This window comes from Ahaetulla prasina, chromosome 7 (genome assembly GCF_028640845.1).
Source record: "Ahaetulla prasina isolate Xishuangbanna chromosome 7, ASM2864084v1, whole genome shotgun sequence".
In the NCBI taxonomy this organism is placed as follows: domain Eukaryota; kingdom Metazoa; phylum Chordata; class Lepidosauria; order Squamata; family Colubridae; genus Ahaetulla; species Ahaetulla prasina.
Window position 1 is genome coordinate 9,330,124 of NC_080545.1, and position 21,402 is coordinate 9,351,525.

General features: G+C 42.0%; 1 protein-coding gene across 2 annotated transcripts in view; it reads left to right on the top strand.

Annotated features, from left to right (window-relative positions):
* Nucleotides 1–21,402, top strand: part of RELN (reelin) — a 457,527-nt gene that overhangs the window by 300,137 nt on the left and 135,988 nt on the right. For both annotated transcript variants that reach the window (XM_058190565.1, XM_058190566.1), the window contains 2 exons: nucleotides 16,148–16,340; nucleotides 19,135–19,247. In XM_058190565.1, the coding sequence (XP_058046548.1) occupies nucleotides 16,148–16,340; nucleotides 19,135–19,247 (306 nt within the window). The remainder of the gene's footprint in view (nucleotides 1–16,147; nucleotides 16,341–19,134; nucleotides 19,248–21,402) is intronic.

Here is a 21,402-nt window from a genome sequence, read left to right on the forward strand (position 1 = left end):
GCAGTTATGGTGGAATAATGAGTAATTCTTAAAATATTAAATAATTATACTCAGTAGGGGTTAACAAATACATGGCGCAAAAAAAATGTTATTTATGTTTAAATGAATTAATGGGAAAATGATAAAGGATTATGAAAAGAAAATAGTATTGTTGAAGTTGGAAGATTAGGACTACTCATACTGATTTGTATTATTATTGTTAATGATGTTTAAAAAAAGACTTGACCCAGTCAATACACTGTCCAAAAAATACCTATGTTTATATGGAATTTAAAAAAAAAAAATTTGGGGGAAAAATGGTTTAGGACCATTTTTCACACTTATAACCGTTGCAGCGTCCCCATGGTCACGTGATCAAAATTCAGACTGCCTGGCAACTGACTCATATTTATGACGGTTCCCGGATCATGCGATCCCTATTTGTGACCATCTGACAAGCAAAGTCAATGGGTGAAGCCTTATTAACTAAACGACTGCAATCGTTGACTTAACAACAGTGGCAAGAAAGGTCGTAAAATGGAGCAAAATCCACTGAACAATTTTCATACTTAGCGGTATAAATTTTATGGGTTCAATTGTGGTCGTAAGTCGAAGACCACTTATAATGTATTTCTAGGAAAAGACTGCAAAATGAGGATCTCAAAAGCATGAGTAAGTAATGAAACACGGTAGCTCAATGGCTAAGACGCTGAGCTTGTCGATCAAAAGGTCGGCAGTTCAGCGGTTTGAATCCCTAGTGCCGCATAACGGGGTGAGCTCCTGTTACTTGTCCCAGCTTCTGCCAACCTAGCAGTTCGAAAGCACGTAAAAAATGCAAATAGAAAAATATGGACCACCTTTGGTGGGAAGGTAACAGCGTTCCGTGCGCCTTTGGTGTTGAGTCATGCCGGCCACATGACCACGGAGACGTCTTTGGACAGTGCTGGCTCTTCAGCTTTGAAACAGAGATGAGCACCGCTCCCTAGTGTCGGGAACGACTAGCACATATGTGCGAGGGGAACCTTTACCTTTAAGTAATGAGTGGCGGAATAGGCTAATTGATTTCTGCAAATGATTCTCTTCCTGGTGGTTCATTAGAATTTTCCCCAGGGTTCAAACATGAACGACAATTGTCTTCGGTGACCTGTATGTAATGAGGGGTAAATGTAACACGGCGATGCGATGTGAATGCGATTTATCTTGGGTGTGCATTCACATAGTTTCCCAGCTTGTAACGTTTTGGAAGTTTCTCCTGAACCGATCACAGATTTAAATGAAAGAATAATTAACTGCGCTGGTTTTCTTTCAGCTATGATAATTGATTCATGCAAATTAAATCAGATCAACGACTTTCAATGTGACACCTTTTAAAACATGATTAATGAACAATTCTGTTTTTATTATCTGCTCGGTCTAGCAGGACTTAAGCAAATCACCCAAACATAGGCAATTCTCTAAGTTCTGTCATAAATATGATACTGAAATTCTTATTTAGTTTCGTTTCTTGGAATTAATTAATGGTTTTGCAAATGTTGAAGACTGGCTCCGTTGGTTCTGAGCAACATTTCAGTTATAAAAACAGTTTCCTTGGAAACTGTTTTATAACTTTGGAAATTCCAAGTTCAAAAATCGTGACTAATTTTTTGTAGGTGAATTAGTGACTTTAAATTTGCCGTGGTGTAGAATGAGTTGAAAATATCTGCCTGCGATTTTAAACGCATCTTTTTAAAAAATATATGTTCTATACAGGTAGTCCTCAACTAAATGACCACAATGGAGCCCAAAATTTCGGTTGCTAAGCGAGACAGTGAGTTTTGCCCTATTTTGTGACCTTTCCTGCAACCGTCATAAATATGAGTCAGTTGCCAAGTATCTGAAATATGATCATGTTACTGCAATGGTCGTTAAGTATGAACAATGGTCATAAGTCACTTTTTTTCAGTGCTGTTGTAACTTTGAACAGTCACCAAACAAAAAGTTGTACGTCAAGAACTACCTATATACCACTAAAACACTTGTTCCCGTAACCTTTAACTAAATCAAAATCGTGCATCATGGGGCAATATTTTTTTCAACCAAAATACCTGAAATTGGGTTAACTTACAGAATGCATTCAAAAAATCCAGGGTCTGTGATGTCTGCGGAATTGAAAATTTGGCAAATTTGATAAAACTTTTTATGACATAAAAATTATCATAAATGCACAAGACTGGTGGCGCAGTGGTTAGAAGGTGGTATTGCAGGCTGACTCTGCTCACTGCCAGCAGTGCGATCCTGACTGGCTCAAGATTAACTCAGATTAACTTCTATTCTTCTGAGGTCAGCAAAATGAGGACCCAGATTGTTGGGGGCAATATGCTGGCACTGTAAACCACTTAGAAAGAGCTGTAAAGCACTGGGAAGCGGTATATATGTCTAAGTGCTAGTGCTATCCCCTCCCTCCCTCCCTCCCTCCCTCCTCTCTTATTCCCTTCCTCATTCTTCTTCCTGATCGCACAGTGGTTAGAACCAGAGGTGGGATTCAGCAGGTTCTGACCAGTTCTGGAGAACTGGTAGTGGAAATTTTGAGTAGTTCAGAGAACTACTGAGCCTCTGGTGGCTCAACAGACTAATGCAGTCTGTTATTAACAGCAGCTGCTTGCAATTACTGCAAGTTCAAGTCCCACCAGGCCCAAGGTTGACTCAGCCTTCCATCCTTTATAAGGTAGGTAAAATGAGGACCCAGATTGTTGGGGGCAATAAATTGACTTTGTATATAATATACAAATGGATGAAGACTATTGCTTGAAATGGTGTAAGCCGCCCTGAGTCTTCGGAGAAGGGCGGGATATAAATGCAAATAAAAAAAAAACCCAGTAGTAAATATTCTGACTGGCCCCGCCCCCATGTATTCTCTGCCTCCCAAGTCCCAGCTGATTGGGAGGAAATGGGGATTTTGCGGTAAACGTCCCCTGCCACGCCCACCAAGCCATGCCACACCTACCAAGCCACACCCACAGAACCGGTAGAAAAAAAAAATTGAAACCCACCACTGGTTAGAACGCAATATTACAGGCTGACTCTGCCCAATGCCAGCAGTTCGATCCTGACCAGTTCAAGGTTGACTCAGCCTTCCGTCCGTCCGAGGTCAATAAAGCGAGGACCCAGATTGTTGGGGGCAACAAGCTGACTCTGTAAACCGTTTAGAGAGGGCTGTGAAGAAACACTGGGAAGCGGCATATAAGTCTACGCGCGATTGCTATTGCTATCCTGAAACAGTTTATGGCATTCTACAGAATGTCCTAAAAACATTTCCCGTGCTTATATTTGACAGCGGTGCACGGTTCTGCGTCAGCTATTTTCATGACAGATATGTCTCTGGGTGTTTCCGAACTTTTCCAGTGAAGACGGGACATCTGTCACTGTTGAAGACATTAAGGAATCTGGCCAGGAATTAATCTCTGAAAGGATGTCCCAACAGATCACAGATTGTCTAGCATAAACCACGTAGCTGAGTCCCTTAGAACCCTATCTAATGGATTAATATTATTTTTCTATCCTAGTTCTGCTAAAATCTAAGATGCCTAAGATTGTCTACAGGGGCTTTTTTGTCAAATCAAATCAATTATAGTCCTTGACCATAGCAATATCACTCCACATTATTGCAATTACATTAAGGACATTCTGACCCATTTTTTTTTAATATTGAAACCAGAGAAATATACTACTTAAAGCAATACAAACTCTCCAAACTACGGGTAGTTCTCAACTTACAATGGTTCACTTAGTGACTAGTTGAAGTGACAACAGCACTGGAAAAAAGTGAACTTTTTGTGGCCCTTTTTCATACTTACGACTGTTGCAGCATCCCCATGGTCACATGATTTACATTCTGAATGCTTGATAATTGACTCACATTTATGACGGTTGCAATGTCCCAGGGCGGAGTGTGTGTGTGTTGTGGCTCCAGCCCCCGGGCCTGGCCTTCTGGAGCCAGATGACTCGGAGAGTGAGGAGGAGGAGCTGGCAAGGCCTCCTTCCCTCTTCGGATCTTCCTCCTCCCTGGCACCGTCCCAGATTCCAGCTGCAGGCCAGGAGGAGGAGGAGCTGACAAGGCCTCTTTCCCCCGACCCCTCCTCCTCCCTGGCAACGCCCCAAGAACCAGCTGCTGAGGATCAGTCTTGGCTAGATGTGAAACAGCAACGCCAAGAGAAGCGTGCGCAGCAGAAGAAAGGGTGGGGCAGGCCCAGGGAGTGCTGAGCCATGGAGCAACACCCCACAGGGGATAAAAGCAGGGAGAGTGCTCCATAGGCTCTTGTGTCGGACAAAGTTACGGACTACTGGCTCTTTGACTGCTTTGGACTGAAGGCTGGGATTACTTATGAATACTTTAGATCATCCTGCAGACTCCTGGTTGCCCTGGCAACGGCCTGTCAGCACGCTGCTGCTTGATAAGGACTTGGCTGGCACACCAGAACTTTTGTTGCCAGAAGGAACCCGGCCAAGTGTAAATAAATTGCTGGCAGACAGCCTCAGCTGGCGTATTGTTTTGGGAAAGAAGGGAGAGGACAGAACAGTGTGTGTGTGTCATGTGATCCCCTTTTGTGACCCTCTCATAAGTAAAGTCAGTGGGGAAGCCAGATTTCACTTAACAGCCGGGTTACTAACTGAACAAACACAGTGATTCACTTAACAGCAGGGGCAAGAAAATTCATAACATGGGGCAAAACTCACTTAACAAATTTCTCACTTAGCAACAGAAATTCTAGACTTAATTGTGGTTGTAAGTGAAGGACTACCTGTTCTTTTAATGTGTTAATTTTTATACTTTTAATATAGCTTTTATGCTGTTTTAACTTTTGATTGGGAGTTAGCCAGAGTTGATTATAAGACGGGGAGTTATATAAATGTTTTACATAAATAAATCCAATTTTCTCCTGATAATCTCAGCTCTAACATGTATAATATCATCATGCTATCTCTCATTTAGTTCAGCTGTCAGTCCTCTGTCCTCTCTGCTTTTTAAAATTGTTCCTGTTTGCTTGCTGTAGAACAGCAAAATATATCATTGTGTGTGTTTAGATCAGTGATGGATTGCTCCGGTTCACCCCGGTTCAGGAGAGCCGGTAGTGGCAGCGGTGGGAGGCTCCGCCCACCCACACAGACATCATCAAAAATGCTCTGCGCATGCGCAGAAGCGCCGCACGCTACCAATAGCCAACCGGTAGCGCCAGGATTTGAAACCCCCTACTGGTTTGTTTGCCTGTGTCTGTGTGTTTGTGTGTGTGTTGTATTCAGTTTTTAGGTTCCTTGATTATTCTCCATAGATAAATGGATTGTGCATTTCTAATCAAGAACCCAGTTCCTTCATTAAGGAAAACTTAGTGAAGGACATTCTCATTCATAAAGCAAGCAAGGAGATCTCACAGTTGTTTTTAAATGGATTCTTGATGTTTACATTTTTTCATCTTTATGAAAGATAAGAGTTTTTTAGTTACCCTTTTGAGAAAATATGCATAGGTTACTTTTTTTTTTTTTGTATTATAGTTGGGCTACAACAAAACAAAACTGTATTGTATTAAATGATATTGACAAAGTATCATAAAACAAAAATAATAAAATTATTATGACTAAAGACCAGGTCCATACATGATGGTTCAGTTACTGATTTATTGCTATAATCGCTCAACCTGGTTAGAGTTAGATAAGTGTCAATCATACCCAAGAGGAGTTGAACATAGTTTGCTTGTGGCAATGTAAAGATTATAGGCTAACCCCTCTTTTAATGCCACCCCTTCGTTCTGCCAGTCCTATACACAATGGAACACAATGGGCTGGGAAGTGGCTCAACAGGCTAATGCAGTCTGTTATTAACACACAGCTGCCTGCAATTACAATTACTGCAGGTTCTAGTCCCACCAGGCCCAAGGTTGACTCAGCCTTCCATCCTTTATAAGGTAGGTAAAATGAGGACCCAGATTGTTGGGGGGGCAATACAAGTTGACTTTGTTTATAATATACAAATAGATGAGACTATTGCCTTACACAATGTAAGCCGCCCTGAGTCTTCGGAGAAGGGCAGGATATAAATTCAAATTTTTTAAAAAAACACAGTCGTTGGATTACATTATGTTATTTTTCCATAACCGTTGAAGTTTTACTCAATAAGGAATTTGTATATGACTAACACGGTGGCTCAGTGGCTAAGACAGATCAGAAGGTCAGCAGTTCAGCGGTTCGAATCCCTAGTGCTGCCGTGTAACGGGGTGAGCTCCCATTACTTGTCCCAGCTTCTGCCAACCTAGCAGTTCGAAAGCCCGTAAAAAATGCAAGTAGAAAAAATAGGGACCACGTTTGGTGGGAAGGGAACAGCGTTCCGTGCGCCTTTGGCATTGAGTCATGCCGGCCACATGACCACGGAGACCTCTTCGGACAGCACTGGCTCTTTGGCTTTGAAACGGAGATGATCACCGCCCTCTAGAGTCAGGAATGACTAGCACGGGGTAACCTTTACCTTATTGCATTGTGCTAGGTTTATATAGCGATGTTTTTTAGCATAAATAGGCTGAAAATTTATTTCTCATTAATTGCCAGCATTTGCCAAAGTACAGTTTCAAGTACAATGGTTCAGATATTAAGGAGTGAGGCACAGTAATAACCCTACACTGAATTTACCGGTTATAACTAAAATTGCTATGAGAAGCTGCCCTCACAATGATTACAGACAAAAGGTGTACAATTAACCTGAAGGTCTAAGAACTAACATTCTGGGTCTTTTATTAACAAGTTCATTTTGAACAGCCTGGTGGTCTCAAACTCAAAGGAATTGATTTGGCTGTGAAAACATCACAGAATGTGCTCTGGCGCTCATAACCAGGCTGTTGAAACATCATTCACTACTTCAAGGAGGATAATGGAAGTACTTACTCGCTGCTCATTAAAATGAAGTAAGGCGGCCAGACTTGAACCATTTGCATCAAAGAGGTCAAATAAAAAAGCTTTTGACCCTCCACCCCCTGTTGGCCTGTTAAGATGCAGAGCCCTTCATGCTCTCAGAATGTGGTTGTTTGTTTGCAGATGTTTGCTTACCCTACCAGGTAACATCATCAGTGCTAGAAGGGAATGGAGTTTGCTCCAGGGGTGGGATTCAAAAATTTTAGCAACCGGTTCTCTGCCCAGTTGCTGGGTTGGGGTGGCCAGGGGTGAAATCCAGCAGGTTCTGACAGGTTCTGGAGAACCCGTAGCGGACACTTTGAGCAGTTTGGAAAACTGGTAGCGGAAATTTTGAGTAGTTTGGAGAATTGGTAAATATGACCTCTGGCTGGCCCCAGAATGGAGATTTTGCAATATCCTGCCCCTGGAGTGGGGTGGGAATGGAGATTTTGCAATATCCTTCCCCTGGAGTGGGGTGGGAATGGAGATTTTGCAATATCCTTCCCCTGGAGTGGAGTGGGAATGGAGATTTTGCAGTATCCTTCCCCTGGAGTGGGGTGGGAATGGAGATTTTGCAGTATCCTTCCCCTGCCATGTCCACCAAGCCACACCCACCAAGCTACACCACACCCACCAAGCCACGCCCACAGAACCAGTAGTAAAAAAATTTGGATTTCACCACTGGGCGTGGCCATGTTGGCATGGCCTACTTGGCCTCCTGCAAATGTTGGGGAGGGGTGTTTTCCCACTCTGCAGGCTCTGGAGGCTTTCCTCAAGCCTCTGGGAGGGCAAAAATGGCCTCCCCCAGGCTCTGAAGGCCCTCCAGAGGCCGAAAACTGGCTCGTTTCCGGATTTCTGGTACTTCTGGTAGGCCCATTTTTTGCCCTCCCAGAACCTCTGCGCAGGCCCTGCACTTACCTGTCGTGTCCCACTCCTCCTCCGATGGCCGGGTCTGGGAATTCTGTATTAAGCGTGGCCACGAAGCCTCTGCAGCTTTGCCAAATTCCTGTCAGAGTTCTCAGGGCAGGCAGGAATCCAAGGTGTGACTTCAGCAACCAGATGAGACTTTCCCTGACTCAAGGAATGCCAAAAAGCAGATCCTTTATATAGGCCATGGGGTGTGGCTTCATGACTCAGCACTTATCCAGGCCTGCCCCTCCCTTCCTTTTGCTGACGTCGCCTCTACATTCTCCGGAAGTGGGGATCCGTCCACTGTGTCTTTCTGTCCTCCTGCTCTGCTGCCAGCACTTCTAGCACGTGGCTGGCTTCGTGCTCACACACTGTAGGAGGGAGGTTTGTTTGCTCATTCTGTCCGGGCATGGTGCCAGGGCTGGGGGCTGGAGGCATGCCAGGCCATTCTTCTTCACTATCAATCTCTGGCTCAGATAGCAGGAGATGGGAGGGGCCCGGCTGAGGAGAGGAGGGCGGGCGAGGCACAACATTACCTTGCATTCAAAACAGGCCGTGTGGAGACTCCTGGAAGGGGAGGGGCAGAGTGGGCAGGGCCAGCCAATCCTTGCAACCCACCAGTTTGCCAAACCAGATGTAAAATTAGCATCCGGTTTGCCCAAACCAGCTGAATCCCAGCCCTGGTTTGTTCTCTGTTTATATACAAATGGCTTGCTCTGTCAGCATTGATGGGGGTGTTGTTTTCTGCTTGGTAGGTCCTTGATTGGTCTGCTGTTTGCTCTTTGATAGTTTAACACCAGAATTAATGTGAGACAATTGAACAGTGAACAACATCCTAGTTAAGGAACTACGAACTCAGACGGGGTAACAAAATGTCTGAAAGCAAACATCCAAACTCAGAGAGCATAAATGACTCCACAATCCAACCCTAAGCTACGGATATTATCTTCCACAGATAGTCCTCAATTTACAACAGTTTGTTTAGTGACCGTTTGAAGTGGTAGTGTCATCGAAAAAAGTGACCTATGGCCGTTTTTCACACTTACAACCGCTGCAATATTCCTAGGGTCACCTGATCAAAATTCAGATGCTTGGCAACTGACTCATATTTATGACGGTTGCACTGTCCCGGGGTCACCTGATCCCCTTTTGCGACCTTCTGTCAAGCAAAGTCCATGGGGAAGCCAGATTCACTTAACAACCGCAGTAATTCACGTAGCAAACACGGCAAGAAAAGTCGTAAAACGGGGCCAAACTCACTTAAACAAATTTATCACCTAGCAGCATAAATGTTGGGCTCAATTGTTGTCATAAGTCAAGGACTACCTGTATTGATATGCGGGGTGTTGTTGTGCCTCGCCCACCCCCCTCTCCTCAGCCGGGCCCCTCTCATCTCCTGCTATCTGAGCCAGAGACTGATAGTGAAGAAGCCCCCAGCCCTGGCACCATGCCCGGACGGACTGAGCAAACAAACCTCCCTCCTACAGCGTGTGAGCACGAAGCCAGCCACGAGCTAGAATTGCCAGCAGCTGAGCAAGAGGATGAAAGGTGGGCAGATCCCCGCTTCCGGAGAATGGAGAGGCGACATCAGCAAAAGGAAGGGAGGGGCAGGCCTGGATAAGTGCTGAGTCATGGAGCCACACCCCATGGCCTATATAAAGGATCTGCTTTTTGGCATTCCTTGAGTCAGGCAAAGTCTCATCTGGTTGCTGAAGTCACACCTTGGATTCCTGCCTGCCCTGAGAACTCTGACAGGAATTTGGCAAAGCTGCAGAGGCTTCGTGGCCACGCTTGATACAGACTTCCCAGACCCGGCCATCAGAGGAGGAGAGGGACACGACAGGTGTAGCTTTTGGTTTTAAGGATTTTTTTTTAACTAGATAGGAAAATCAAAGTTACTTTCTTTTCTTTTTTTTGCCCGTAGAAAAATGCTAAAAATTGCAATTCTGTAATTTCTTCCTGGCTATTGTTTTTCTCGCTGATGTAGAACTGGTCAGAAAAACGCTATGGACCGTACATGTATTTATTTATTTGTTTGGGGTTGTTTTTGTCAAACATGTACAAGATGACACGTATAGATATGAACACAAGCATGAAGAAAGGAATTAAATACGGATAAAATGGGGGCAGTAAGACAGGGACAGTAGGCACGCTGGTGTGCTTGTGCACGCCCCCTTTATGGACCTCTTAAGAATGTAGTGAGGTCTACGCAGGGGTGGGCTGCTGGGGGTTCTCAGGGGTTCAAGAGAACCCCTAGCTAAGATTTTGTGCAGTTCAGAGAACCCTCAAATCCCACCCTTGGCTGGTCCCGCCCACCACGCCTCACCCCTTCCAGGAGTCCCCACATGGCCTGTTTTGGATGTAAATAAGTGCAAGGTGCACATGAAGGTTCAGGAAGGATAATAAAATGGCCCTGTCAGAAATTCAGGAAGGCCAGAAACAGGCTCGTTTCTGGCCTCCAGAGGGCCTCCGGAGCCTGGGGAGGGCCGTTTTTGCCTTCCCGGAGGCTCGAGAAAAGCCTTTGGAGCCTGGGGAGGGCAAAAACATCCCCCCATCATGGTGCAGGAGGCCAACTAGGCCACGGCCACCCTGCAACAGGGCAGAGAACCCCTCGCTAAAATTTTTGAAGTCCATCCCTGGGTCTACGGTAAACCGTTTGAGGTTGAAGCTGTGAGGGTTTGAGGCTGTAACAACGCTGTCGGGTAGGGCGTTCCAGGCGTTGACCACTCTGTTGCTGAAGTTGTACTTTCTGCAATCGAGTTTGGAGCGGTTTACCATGAGTTTGTATCAATTGCTTGCCCATGTGCTATCATGGTTGAAACCGAAGAAGTCGTTGACGGGCAAGATGTTGTAGCGGACAATTGTGTGTACTGTGCTTAGATCGGACTGCAGGCAGTATATCAGCATTCAGTGCAGACCTTGGGAGCTTTGTCAAATGCAAACCACAGCCTTCCTTGACCTTCCACATCTCCCTGGGATTGTTTTAACTTAGATCAGGTCTGAGCAAATGCCTGGTAGTTAAATTAATTACTGTTGGTTTCTCCCAGCTGTGTATCCATTTGCTTCTCATTTTCTAACCTCCCAGCTTTCCATGAGAGTATGCTGGCGGAGCACCCAGAGCATTCTCCTGGGATCCCTCTGAAAATTGCTTTTTTATTAGAAGAACGGTAGTCAATATGCTATAAATCATTTTAGAGCATGCCATCCTCAACTACATTTTCAGGAGATGGAGGGAACCCTCCCTCTATAATAATGACATTCTAGGCCTCTCGTCGTAGTTCTGAGTTAATACACCACAATCTTCTTCCAGCTTCAAGTTTTTAGCCTTATCCTGTGGTAAAGATTGGATCCGTTTCCTTACTCACAAGATTTTCTTTCTCTTTAGCCGTTCGCTATTCGTAATTTCGTTCAACTATAAGAGAAATTGGGGACATTATTTGTATACAATTATTGAGGAGGGTATAAGGAATACAAGGGACGTGGTGGCTCAGTGGCTAAGACGCTGAGCTTGTCGATCGAAAGGTCAGCAGTTCAGCAGTTTGAATCCCTAGTAACAGGGTGAGTTTCCGTTACTTGTCCCAGCTTCTGCCAACCTAGCAGTTCGAAAGCACATAAAAAATGCAAGTAGAAAAATAGGGACCACCTTTGATGGGAAGGGAACAGTGTTCCATGTGCCTTTGGTTTAGTCATGCCGGCCACGTGACCATGGAGACGTCTTTGGACAGCGCTGGCTCTTTGGCTTTGAAATGGCAAAGAATTTGCGTAACCCGCCACTGCTTCTAAGGTCCTACTAGATGACATGATTTCAGGGACAGACCTCAATAGGATGTTCACCCTAACTGATGTGATGAATTGCGTGGATATTAAGGAAAAGCGATCCTAGAAATAGCCAGATCATGTACCATGTAAGATTATAATTATGATTCTGTAGAAGAAGATCAGGCAGAGCCGGAAGGCGGAGTTAAGCAAGTCATCAGCTTAGAGTCGTTGCGTTCTCACAAATGGTCTGGTTCACGGGTGTCAAACTCGATTGTGTCACGTGACGTATCACGACATATCACATGCTTTTTGCCTTTGCAGAACCGGGGTGGGCGTGGCCTATGTATGACGCATCTGGCCCGCAGGCCACCATTTTGACAGGCCTGGCCTAACTCCTGGTTAGAATTCTTAATTCTTAATTCTTAATTATTTCGGCCATACTGTAATAAGTTTTTTAATTGTATTTTTAATTGTATATTGTTCTTTTTTATCCTGGCTGTACACCGCCCTGAGTCCTTCAGGAGAAGGGCGGTTTATAAATCCAATAAATAATAATAATAATAATAATAATAATAACTCCTCTTGAATTCCATAGGGCAAAAAGCTCTTCCTAGTTACAGCCAATTTAATCCAGAGAATTACGGATCTTTCCAGAACTAAAATAAGAGATTCTTGCCTAAGCTTTCCTGTACCCATTAAAACCCGTAAAGATGTATGCAAACCTTTCAGCTATGACACGAAAAACAAATCATACTTTGGTAAAAAAAAAAAAAAAAAGATTGAGCTTACTGCAATAACGTGGCTTCTGTCTGCCACTTTGGGATGCCGGATTGGACCGACGCAGTTCATTTGTATCCATATAGTTTACCAGTGTGCTTAAAAATAGATTGCAAAGTGCGGTAATTGTAAAAGTACCATTCTATGGCTCACCAGTCACAATTACTGGCTGGCACTCGCTCTGCTATCGTTCCCAAGTGGAGCAATTAACGTACAGCTTGCAGGTGAAATGATTACTTTGAGAACACCCATGGAAGTTGACGATTTCTGAACATGCACATCATTTAATTGAATGTACAAGTACCAACCTGTTCCCCAAAGAATGTTAATATCCAAACCTCCTCTTGGTTTATTATTTCTGGAAGAGCATTTGATTGCTCTTTCCTTGATGGATGCAGCCGGTATATTAAGCTACCTTCCAAAGCTCTTCGGATTGATTCCAAGCATATGTTTCTTCAGATGTATTAAAATTCGACAACTTTATAAGAGACTGGAAACCGTTGATGAACTTTCTACGCATTAAATACAGTAACAGATGGTTAACAGGGGGATTTGAAGGTATAGTGCTGTGATGGCGAATCTATGGCATGCGTGCGGAAGTAGCACACAGAACCATCTATCTGGGCACACCAGCCATTACCGGTTGCTCTTCCGGGTTCCACTGCACAGATGCGCACCAGCCAGCTGGTCTTTGCACACACAGGAGAGACAAAAACTGGAGGAGCAGGTCCCTGGGCATGCACCCACTGGGAAGATCAGCTTCTGCGCCTGCTGGTCACCTGGTCTTCAGTTTCTGGTGCGCATGCATACACGAAGAGCAGTTGGCCGGGGCACATGTGTGTGCCAAGAACCAGAAGCTCAGCTTACCAATGCGCACATGCCCGCCAGGGATCTGCTCTTCCGGTTTCCGGCATTCCCGCGCATGCGCACTGCGCAGCTGCTCTTCCGGTTTCTGGTGCTCCCCCCTGCGTGTGCGAGCTCCCATTACAGCACTTGGTTCCGAAAAGTTTTGCCAACACTGGTATAGTGTAATGTTTGGGCTAACCTGTTGACTTTTTTTAAAAACATATATATTATGATTCGATGTTGGGTCAATTTGATTATTAGACAGACTTTAAATAATAAACAAACAATATTAAATAAACAAATATTCCTCATCTGTAACATCGGTTTATTTAATATAGTATTTTTGTTTAAAAAGCTTATAACTATTCTTCATAAATTCTTTTTCATCCCTCGAGGTTATTATGCACAGATTATTTTAATAATTCAGTTGCATTGTAGTAAGTAAGACTTATAGTAAGTCTTCAACCCTTCTTCTTGCAATAAACTTATTGGAAAGCTTATAATTATTTGGAGACCCATTATATAAGGGGAGATGAATCTATTCATTTTCCTTTAATTTATTTTTAAGTTTCCAGCCAGGATGGATTGTTTATGTTTAATGTTAGATCTATTGATATTTGGGGTCGTCCCCCCCCCTTTTTTTTTTTTTGTACAGAAGAATTTTTCTTCTCATGGTTAGTGTTGGATGTTCATTTCCCTGTTTCCCTGTTTTATATTTTATTTTTGCTGATAGATGTATTAAAATTCTAGCTGTGAAAACAGCAGGAAATGGGTACTTGGGAGAATTATTGGAGGAAGGCGGGTTGAAGACTTAAGGTCTATAATGCAGTTGAATTATATAAATAATCTGTGCATAATAACCTACAGGGATGAAAAAGAATTTAGGAAAAAAATATTTCTGAAAAAAATCACTGCTGAAAGATATTTGTTTTCCTGTTTGCCTAAGTCACTTCTTTTAAAATATTAAAGAACTCGCTTCTGAAGCGGATTATGTTTTCTTTTTTCCCAGTTTTATTCTGATTAGAAAATCTATATAAAATTAGTTCTTTTTCCTTCAAGACCTGTAAGTACTGCAAATAATTTTAATAGGCCAACACTTGTTCAGGACTTTGGGTTTGTAATAGCAGGTGCTTGATTTACAATATCGGCTCCCCCATCAGTTTGGGGAAGGAGTTCTAATTTTGGGCTGTAAATTAGTTGGCAGGTCATAGGATAACAATGTTAGCTTTCTCTTCATAAGCCACAATTTAATAACAGCTGAGGAGAGAAGCTTCAGCCGTTAGCTCATCTGAATAGCCTACGCTGGGCAAATACACTATAAAAACCTGGCATTTTGGTAAACTCTGATAGTATAACCTACCAAAGTAGATGCTACAGTAGTGGCCAAAATTGTGGAAACCTTTTGGGAAAAGTGTATTTTCTAAAACTAGGTAATTACATCACTTTTTTTTTTTTGGAGTAGTACCATAAAATTATATATGGAAAAATAATTTAATCAAGAATGCAATGCAATAACTTTTATGAAGGATTTGCTGTTGGAATAGCAGGTACAGTAGAAAGAAGAAAAGTGAAACAGGTAGAAAAAACAAGATATACAAAAATGATCACCATAGAAAAAACAAGAAATAGAAAAATTATCACCATGTCAGTTAATACTTAGTTGGGTAACCTTTAGCATGAAGTACGGCCTTACAACATCTTCCAATGGAGTGAACCAAGTCTTTTAGTTCTGCAGCTGTTATAATGTGAAACCAAGATTGAATGGTGGCTTCTATTAACTGGGTTTTATTGCTGGGTTGCTTCTGACTAACAAGTTTCTTTAGTCCATAGATTTCAATTGGGTTAAAGTTTGGGCTATTCACAGGCCATTCCAACAGTGGAATAGGATTATCTTGAAACTCCAAAAAAAAGTGGTGTTGTTAGCCATGAAAACTCAAAAATACACTTTTTTCTCAAAAGGTTTCCACAATTTTGGCCACTACTGTACATTCTTTCTCCTAGATCTGCAGTCTTTCTCCTAAGGATTAGTTAAAAACCTGCTTTACCACATTTTTTAAATCAGGTCAGAGGATAACAATATTAATTTTCTCGTCGTAAGTCACAGTTTAATAATAGCTGAAGGTAGCAGCCCAGTATAGTCTAGGTCAGGGGTCTCCAACCTTAGTAACTTTAAGGCTTGTGGACTTCAACTCCCAGAATTCTCCAGCCAGCTTTGCTTGGTCTACGTTTCATATTTCCATTCATCATAGAAACCCAGCTTAATTGTGGGCTAGTTTTTAGTTCGACAACTTCTGATTAACACTGCCCAACAACCTGAGTCTGTGGACTGAAAGTGTAAGATTATTTTTTTCTTCTTCTTTTGATTAATTTCTTCCACCGGTTTAAGTTGTTTAGTGATAGGATATGTTTATAGTAGCAAGAAAAAGGGGTCCCAAAAGTGCTTTTTTTCAAAAAGAACTTGACTTTCTCTGTTTTTCCTTGAAGACCTTTCGCTTCTCAGCCAGGAAGCTTCTTCAGTTCTGATTCCACAGTAGAGGATGAAAAGATTGATATTCTTGCAGTCATCTGGTCATTAGCGCTCTCTCTGAGATTCCTTGAGGCCACCTGGAGGTTTATCTGTGCCGTCAGGGTCACCTGAGTGGTGCAAATGGGTGTGGAGCTTTCTTGGAACTGCTGAAAGGACTGTGTGGTAAACAGGAGATAGAAGATGTTGTATCCCACCCCATCCGTGGAGAGAGGGCTGTTCAGTTCTGACATAGATGGCCTCTTTGACGCCCTCTTTCAAACCAGTGGTCCTCTCTGTCTAAAATGTGGACTTTGCTGACTTCAAAAAAGTGGCCTTCGTCTTTTAAATGCAGATGGACTGCTGTATCTTGTCCTGATGGGCTTGTTCTCCTATGTTGTATTGTGCGTTTCTGAAGCTACTCCATAGACGACTCGTTACCTCTTTCCCTACTTTTTTTAGTTTCACAGGAGATTCCAAGTTAGCTTCTAGTATGCGCTACGTAGAAACACAATCTATGCAAATTGGAGCGTCGTATATGATTCAGTTCAACTTGGTGATGGGCTGCGGCCAGCAATACACGCCCCACATGGACAATCAGGTGAAACTGGAATACTCCACTAATCATGGCCTTACTTGGCATCTGGTTCAAGAGGTAAGTCTGATTAAGGGAGATATTTTTTTTTTAATTTGAATTTATATCCCGCCCTTCTCCAAAGACTCAGGGCAGCTTACACTGTGTTAAGCAATAGTCTTCATCCATTTGTATATTATATACAAAGTCAACTTTTATTGTCCCCAACAATCTGGGTCCTCATTTTACCTACCTTATAAAGGATGGAAGGCTGAGTCAATCTTGGGCCTGGTGGGACTTGAACCTGCAGTAATTGCAGGCACCTGTGTTAATAACAGGCAGACTTAGTCCGTTGAGCCACCAGAGATATTTCTTCACAGAGAACATTTATGAAATCTGTCTGTCTGTCTATCATCTATATCTATCTATCTATCTATCTATCTATCTATCTATCTATCTATCTATCTATCTATCTATCTATCTACTATATCATCTAAGTATATCATTTATATCCAGGGGTGGGTTCTAGTTACCTTTATTACCGGTTCACAATTGGATTGCGCGCGCAAGTGAGCAAAGCGAGCACGCGCCCCGAGCTTCTGCGCATGCCCAGATCGTCTATGATGACATCCGGGTAGGTGGGCGGAGCCTCCCACCAGTTTTACTACCAGTTCGCAATAACTGGACCTAACAGGGGGCAACCCACCACTGTTTATATCTATCTATCGATCTAATCTACAGTATATCATATATCTATTTATCTCTTATCTATCTATCATCTATACCTATATCAGTTCTCTCTCTCTCTCTTTCATCTATCTATCATCTCATTTATATCTATCTATCTCTATCATCTATCTCTATCATCTATGTATCATCCATCTATCTATCTTTCATCTATCTATATCTATCTAATCTACAGTATATCACATATCTATATCATTTATCGCTATCATTTATATCTATAATTTATCTCTATCTATTATCTATCTATCATCTATATCATTATGTATATCATCTATCTATCTATCTATCTATCTATCTATCTATCTATCTATCTATCTATCTATCTATCTATCTGGAACTGAACACACACAAAACCGTAGAAATGGTGGTAGACTTTAGGAAAAACCCTTCCATACTTCCACCTCTCACAATACTTGACAACACAGTATCAACAGTAGAAACCTTCAAATTTCTGGGTTCTATCATATCGCAAGATCTCAAATGGACAGCTAACATTAAAAACATCATTAAAAAAGGACAACAAAGAATGTTCTTTCTGCGCCAACTCAGTAAGCTCAAACTGCCCAAGGAGCTGCTGATCCAATTCTACAGAGGAATTATTGAGTCTGTCATTTGCACCTCTATAACTGTCTGGTTCGGTTCTGCAACCCAACAAGAAAAACACAGACTTCAGAGGATAATTAGAACTGCAGAAAAAATAATTGCTACCAACTTGCCTTCCATTGAGGACCTGTATACTGCACGAATCAAGAAGAGGGCCGTGAAAATATTTGCAGATCCTCGCATCCTGGACATAAACTGTTTCAACTCCTACCCTCAAAACGACGCTATAGAGCACTGCACACCAGAACAACTAGACACAAGAACAGTTTTTCCAAGGCCATCACTCTGCTAAACAAATAATTCCCTCAACACTGTCAGACTATTTACTGAATCTGCACTACTATTAATCGTTTCATAGTTCCCATCACCAATCTCTTTCCACTTATGACTGTATGACTATAACTTGTTGCTGGCAATCCTTATGATTTATATTGCTATATTGATCATCAATTGTGTTGTAAATGTTGTACCTTGATGAACATATCTTTTCTTTTATGTACACTGAGAGCATATGCACCAAGACAAATTCCTTGTGTGTCCAATCACACTTGGCCAATAAAAATTCTATTCTATTCTATCTATCCTCTCTATCATTTAGCTATCATCTCATTTATATCTATCTATCTATCTATCTCATGATGCAATAGAAGAATAATAGAAAAGGCTCCATAACCAAAGTTTCACAAATTCATTTTCAGTCAGAAATAGAAACTAATGGGGGAATTGTGACAACTTTAGAAAGCCATTTAGCCAGAAGTCAACATACACTTATAGGTTTAGCTCACATGTAAAGCTAAATCTTTTCAAGCTTCTGCTTGAAGAGAACCTTCTTGAATTGCGGTTATAAACAAATTAGAACTGTACATTTCTTATTTAGTGCTAACTCTTGTTTATTATTGTCTCCAAAAAGGGCACGTTATATTGTCTATATTTTTGAACAAATAAGTTTTATTGATGGCTTAGAGATACCATAGCCACCAAGTTATCTTGTTACAATTACGTATTTAGTTGATCAATATTATTTTCCCTGCATATTTTTCAATCATTTCAACTTCATTGTATTTCCATAAATAAGAAATAGGTTTGCTCTGACCCCCAAATCATGGTATCGGAAATATAAAAGGTTTGTACCCTGTTTCCCCGAAAGTAAGACCCAACCGGAAAATAAGTCCTAGCATGATTTTTCAGGATGCTCGTAATATAAGCCCTACCCCCGCAATAAACCCCAGTTAAGTCAGCCAGATGGATGCATTTAGTACCGTATTCCCCCAAAAATAAAACCTAACCAGAAAATAAGCCCTTTTGGAGCAAAAATTAATATAAGATCCAATCTTATTTTCAGGAAAACACGGTAAATAATACTGAAGTTAGCAGTGCTTGCACAAAATAATGTCGCTTCGAATGCCTGGTCAAATGTTTTATTTGTGCAGAAACATCAAGTGATTGCACAAATTAACAACATTGTAGTTCATTATAATATCTTCATATTAATTTTCATGCATTTGCGTTTGTATGTTTCCTTAAGGAATGCCTTCCGAGCATGCCCAGTTGCCAAGAATTTACTCCAGCAAGTATCTACCACTCCAGTGAATATACAAAGTGGAGAAGAATCACAGTCCTTTTACCCCAGAAAACATGGTAATAGTGTGACTACTTAGGTTTTTGTACATACATAAGAGATATAGTTGCGTTTCAAGATCGAATGCATATTACTTAGTAAACACATGGTTTGAAGCTAAAATAATTTCTTAATTTGTTTTTCTTGGTACAGTAATTTGAATGCATTTCTTCCCTCTTATTTTTCTTCTGTTATTTTTTCTTTACTTCAAATGATGCCAATATTTTATGAGATATGCCCAGGATGGGTGGAAAAATGAATAATTTTGGCAGCTAAGCCGAAGCTTGGGAAAGTTTTCAGGGTCTTTCTTTATCAGTCATAACTGTTTCAGCCAGACATTCATCTGGCCCTCTTCCCTTTTTCCTTTCTTTTGTGGAGGACTCAATGAATTTGCAAAAGTAATCTGACCTTAATGTGAGTGGATTTTGGAACCTCGAAAGATCTTGCGAGTTCAGGGAGATCCTATCTTTAAGTATTGCGTGTGTTTCAAATTCAGTTGGGATCCAAACCCCAAAAGCGCTTTTTCAAAAAGGGTTCCCTGACCTTCGAACCTTTAAGCGCGAGCTCAAAACTTTATTCTTTCACCAAGCAGGACTGGCCTAATGATAAATTTTAATCGAGGGTTTGTTAGTGGGGTTTTTAAGGGGTTTAATTTTATTTTTATAATTTTACATACTTATTTTAAATACTCAGCTTATTGAATTAGATTTTTAATGAATATTGTATTTTAAATTTTTTGGTGTTTATGTTTTATCTATGCTGTACACCGCCCTGAGTCCTCGGAGAAGGGCGGTATAAAAATGTGGAAAATAAATAAATAAATAAATAAACTGGACTTTCTTGGAAGACATTTCGCTTCTCATCCAAGAAGCTTCTTCAGTTCTGAATGAATGGTGGAGAATGAAAGGTTCCACCCGAGGGCCCAGATAAACTTCCAAGTGGCCTGAATGACTCTCAGAAAGAGGACCAATGCCCAGATGACTGCAAAGAATATAAATCCTTCGGTCAGAACCGAAGAAGCTTCTTGGATGAGAAGCGAAACGTCTTCAAGGAAAAACAAAGCCCAGTTGCCTTTTGAAGAAGCGCCTTTGGGACAGCCGTGACCCGGATGACTGAGAATACCCATAGATATTTGGGATCCCAATATTTCTCCATCCTCCTTTCCCTCCAAGAGTTCAGATCAGTAGTGGGTTTCTACCAGTTCGCCCTGGTTCAGGCGAACCAGTAGTGGCAGCAGCGGGAACGCTCCGCCCACCCGCCTGGACATCATCACGGACGCTCTGCACATGTGCAGAAGGTTCTGCACCTGCGCAGAGGCACCTTGCTCACACGGTCACAGTTCCAAACCGGTCGCGAAGGTAAGCGGAACCCAGATGTCCTTGTCACAAATAGTCATGGAATACCTTGTTAGTTTTTCAACAACATAATGTACCTGCAGTACATCTGAGCCAAGCAGATTTTTGACTGTCCTTTTTTATTACCGGAATCTGCCTTATTAGAGAATATATGGCATTTGATAACTTGTACTGGAACCTATCAGCCAGATGCACCTGTTTTCTGGACTTTATTGTACATGACTTATATGTTTCTAACGCCGATGGAAATTAATTTCATTTTTATGGAAGGCATTAACATAAGAACTGGCTTAATGAGATGCAGGCAGCTGCCAGTTGCTGCGTTCACCAACAAATCAACACCAAGCATCTGATCTGCCGGATAATTAGATAAATGTAATTAACAGTTAACTCGGAAGGTAGAAAAACATAATTTGATTGGCTCCTGGTCCTTTGGCCTCCTTAATAGTGTTTTAAAAAGGTAGCACTTACGCTGAATTTATTGAGAAAACGTCGCTTGCGCTTTGCTTGAAGTGGAATTTGTTTGTTGTACTTAAAAATTGCAGTGATTTAAGGCTGTCTAGTAACAAAACCACAGGGACGCGGTGGCTCAGGGGCTAGGATGTTGAGCTTGTCGATCGAAAGGGCGGTTCGAATCCCTAGTGCTGCCGTGTAATGGGGTGAGCTCCCGTTACTTGTCCCAGCTTCTGCCAACCTAGCAGTTTCGAAAGCACGTTAAAATGCAAGTAGAAAAAATAGGGACCACGTTTGGTGGGAAGGTAACAGCGTTCCGTGCACCTTTGGTGTTGAGTCATGCCGGCCACATGACCATGAAGACGTC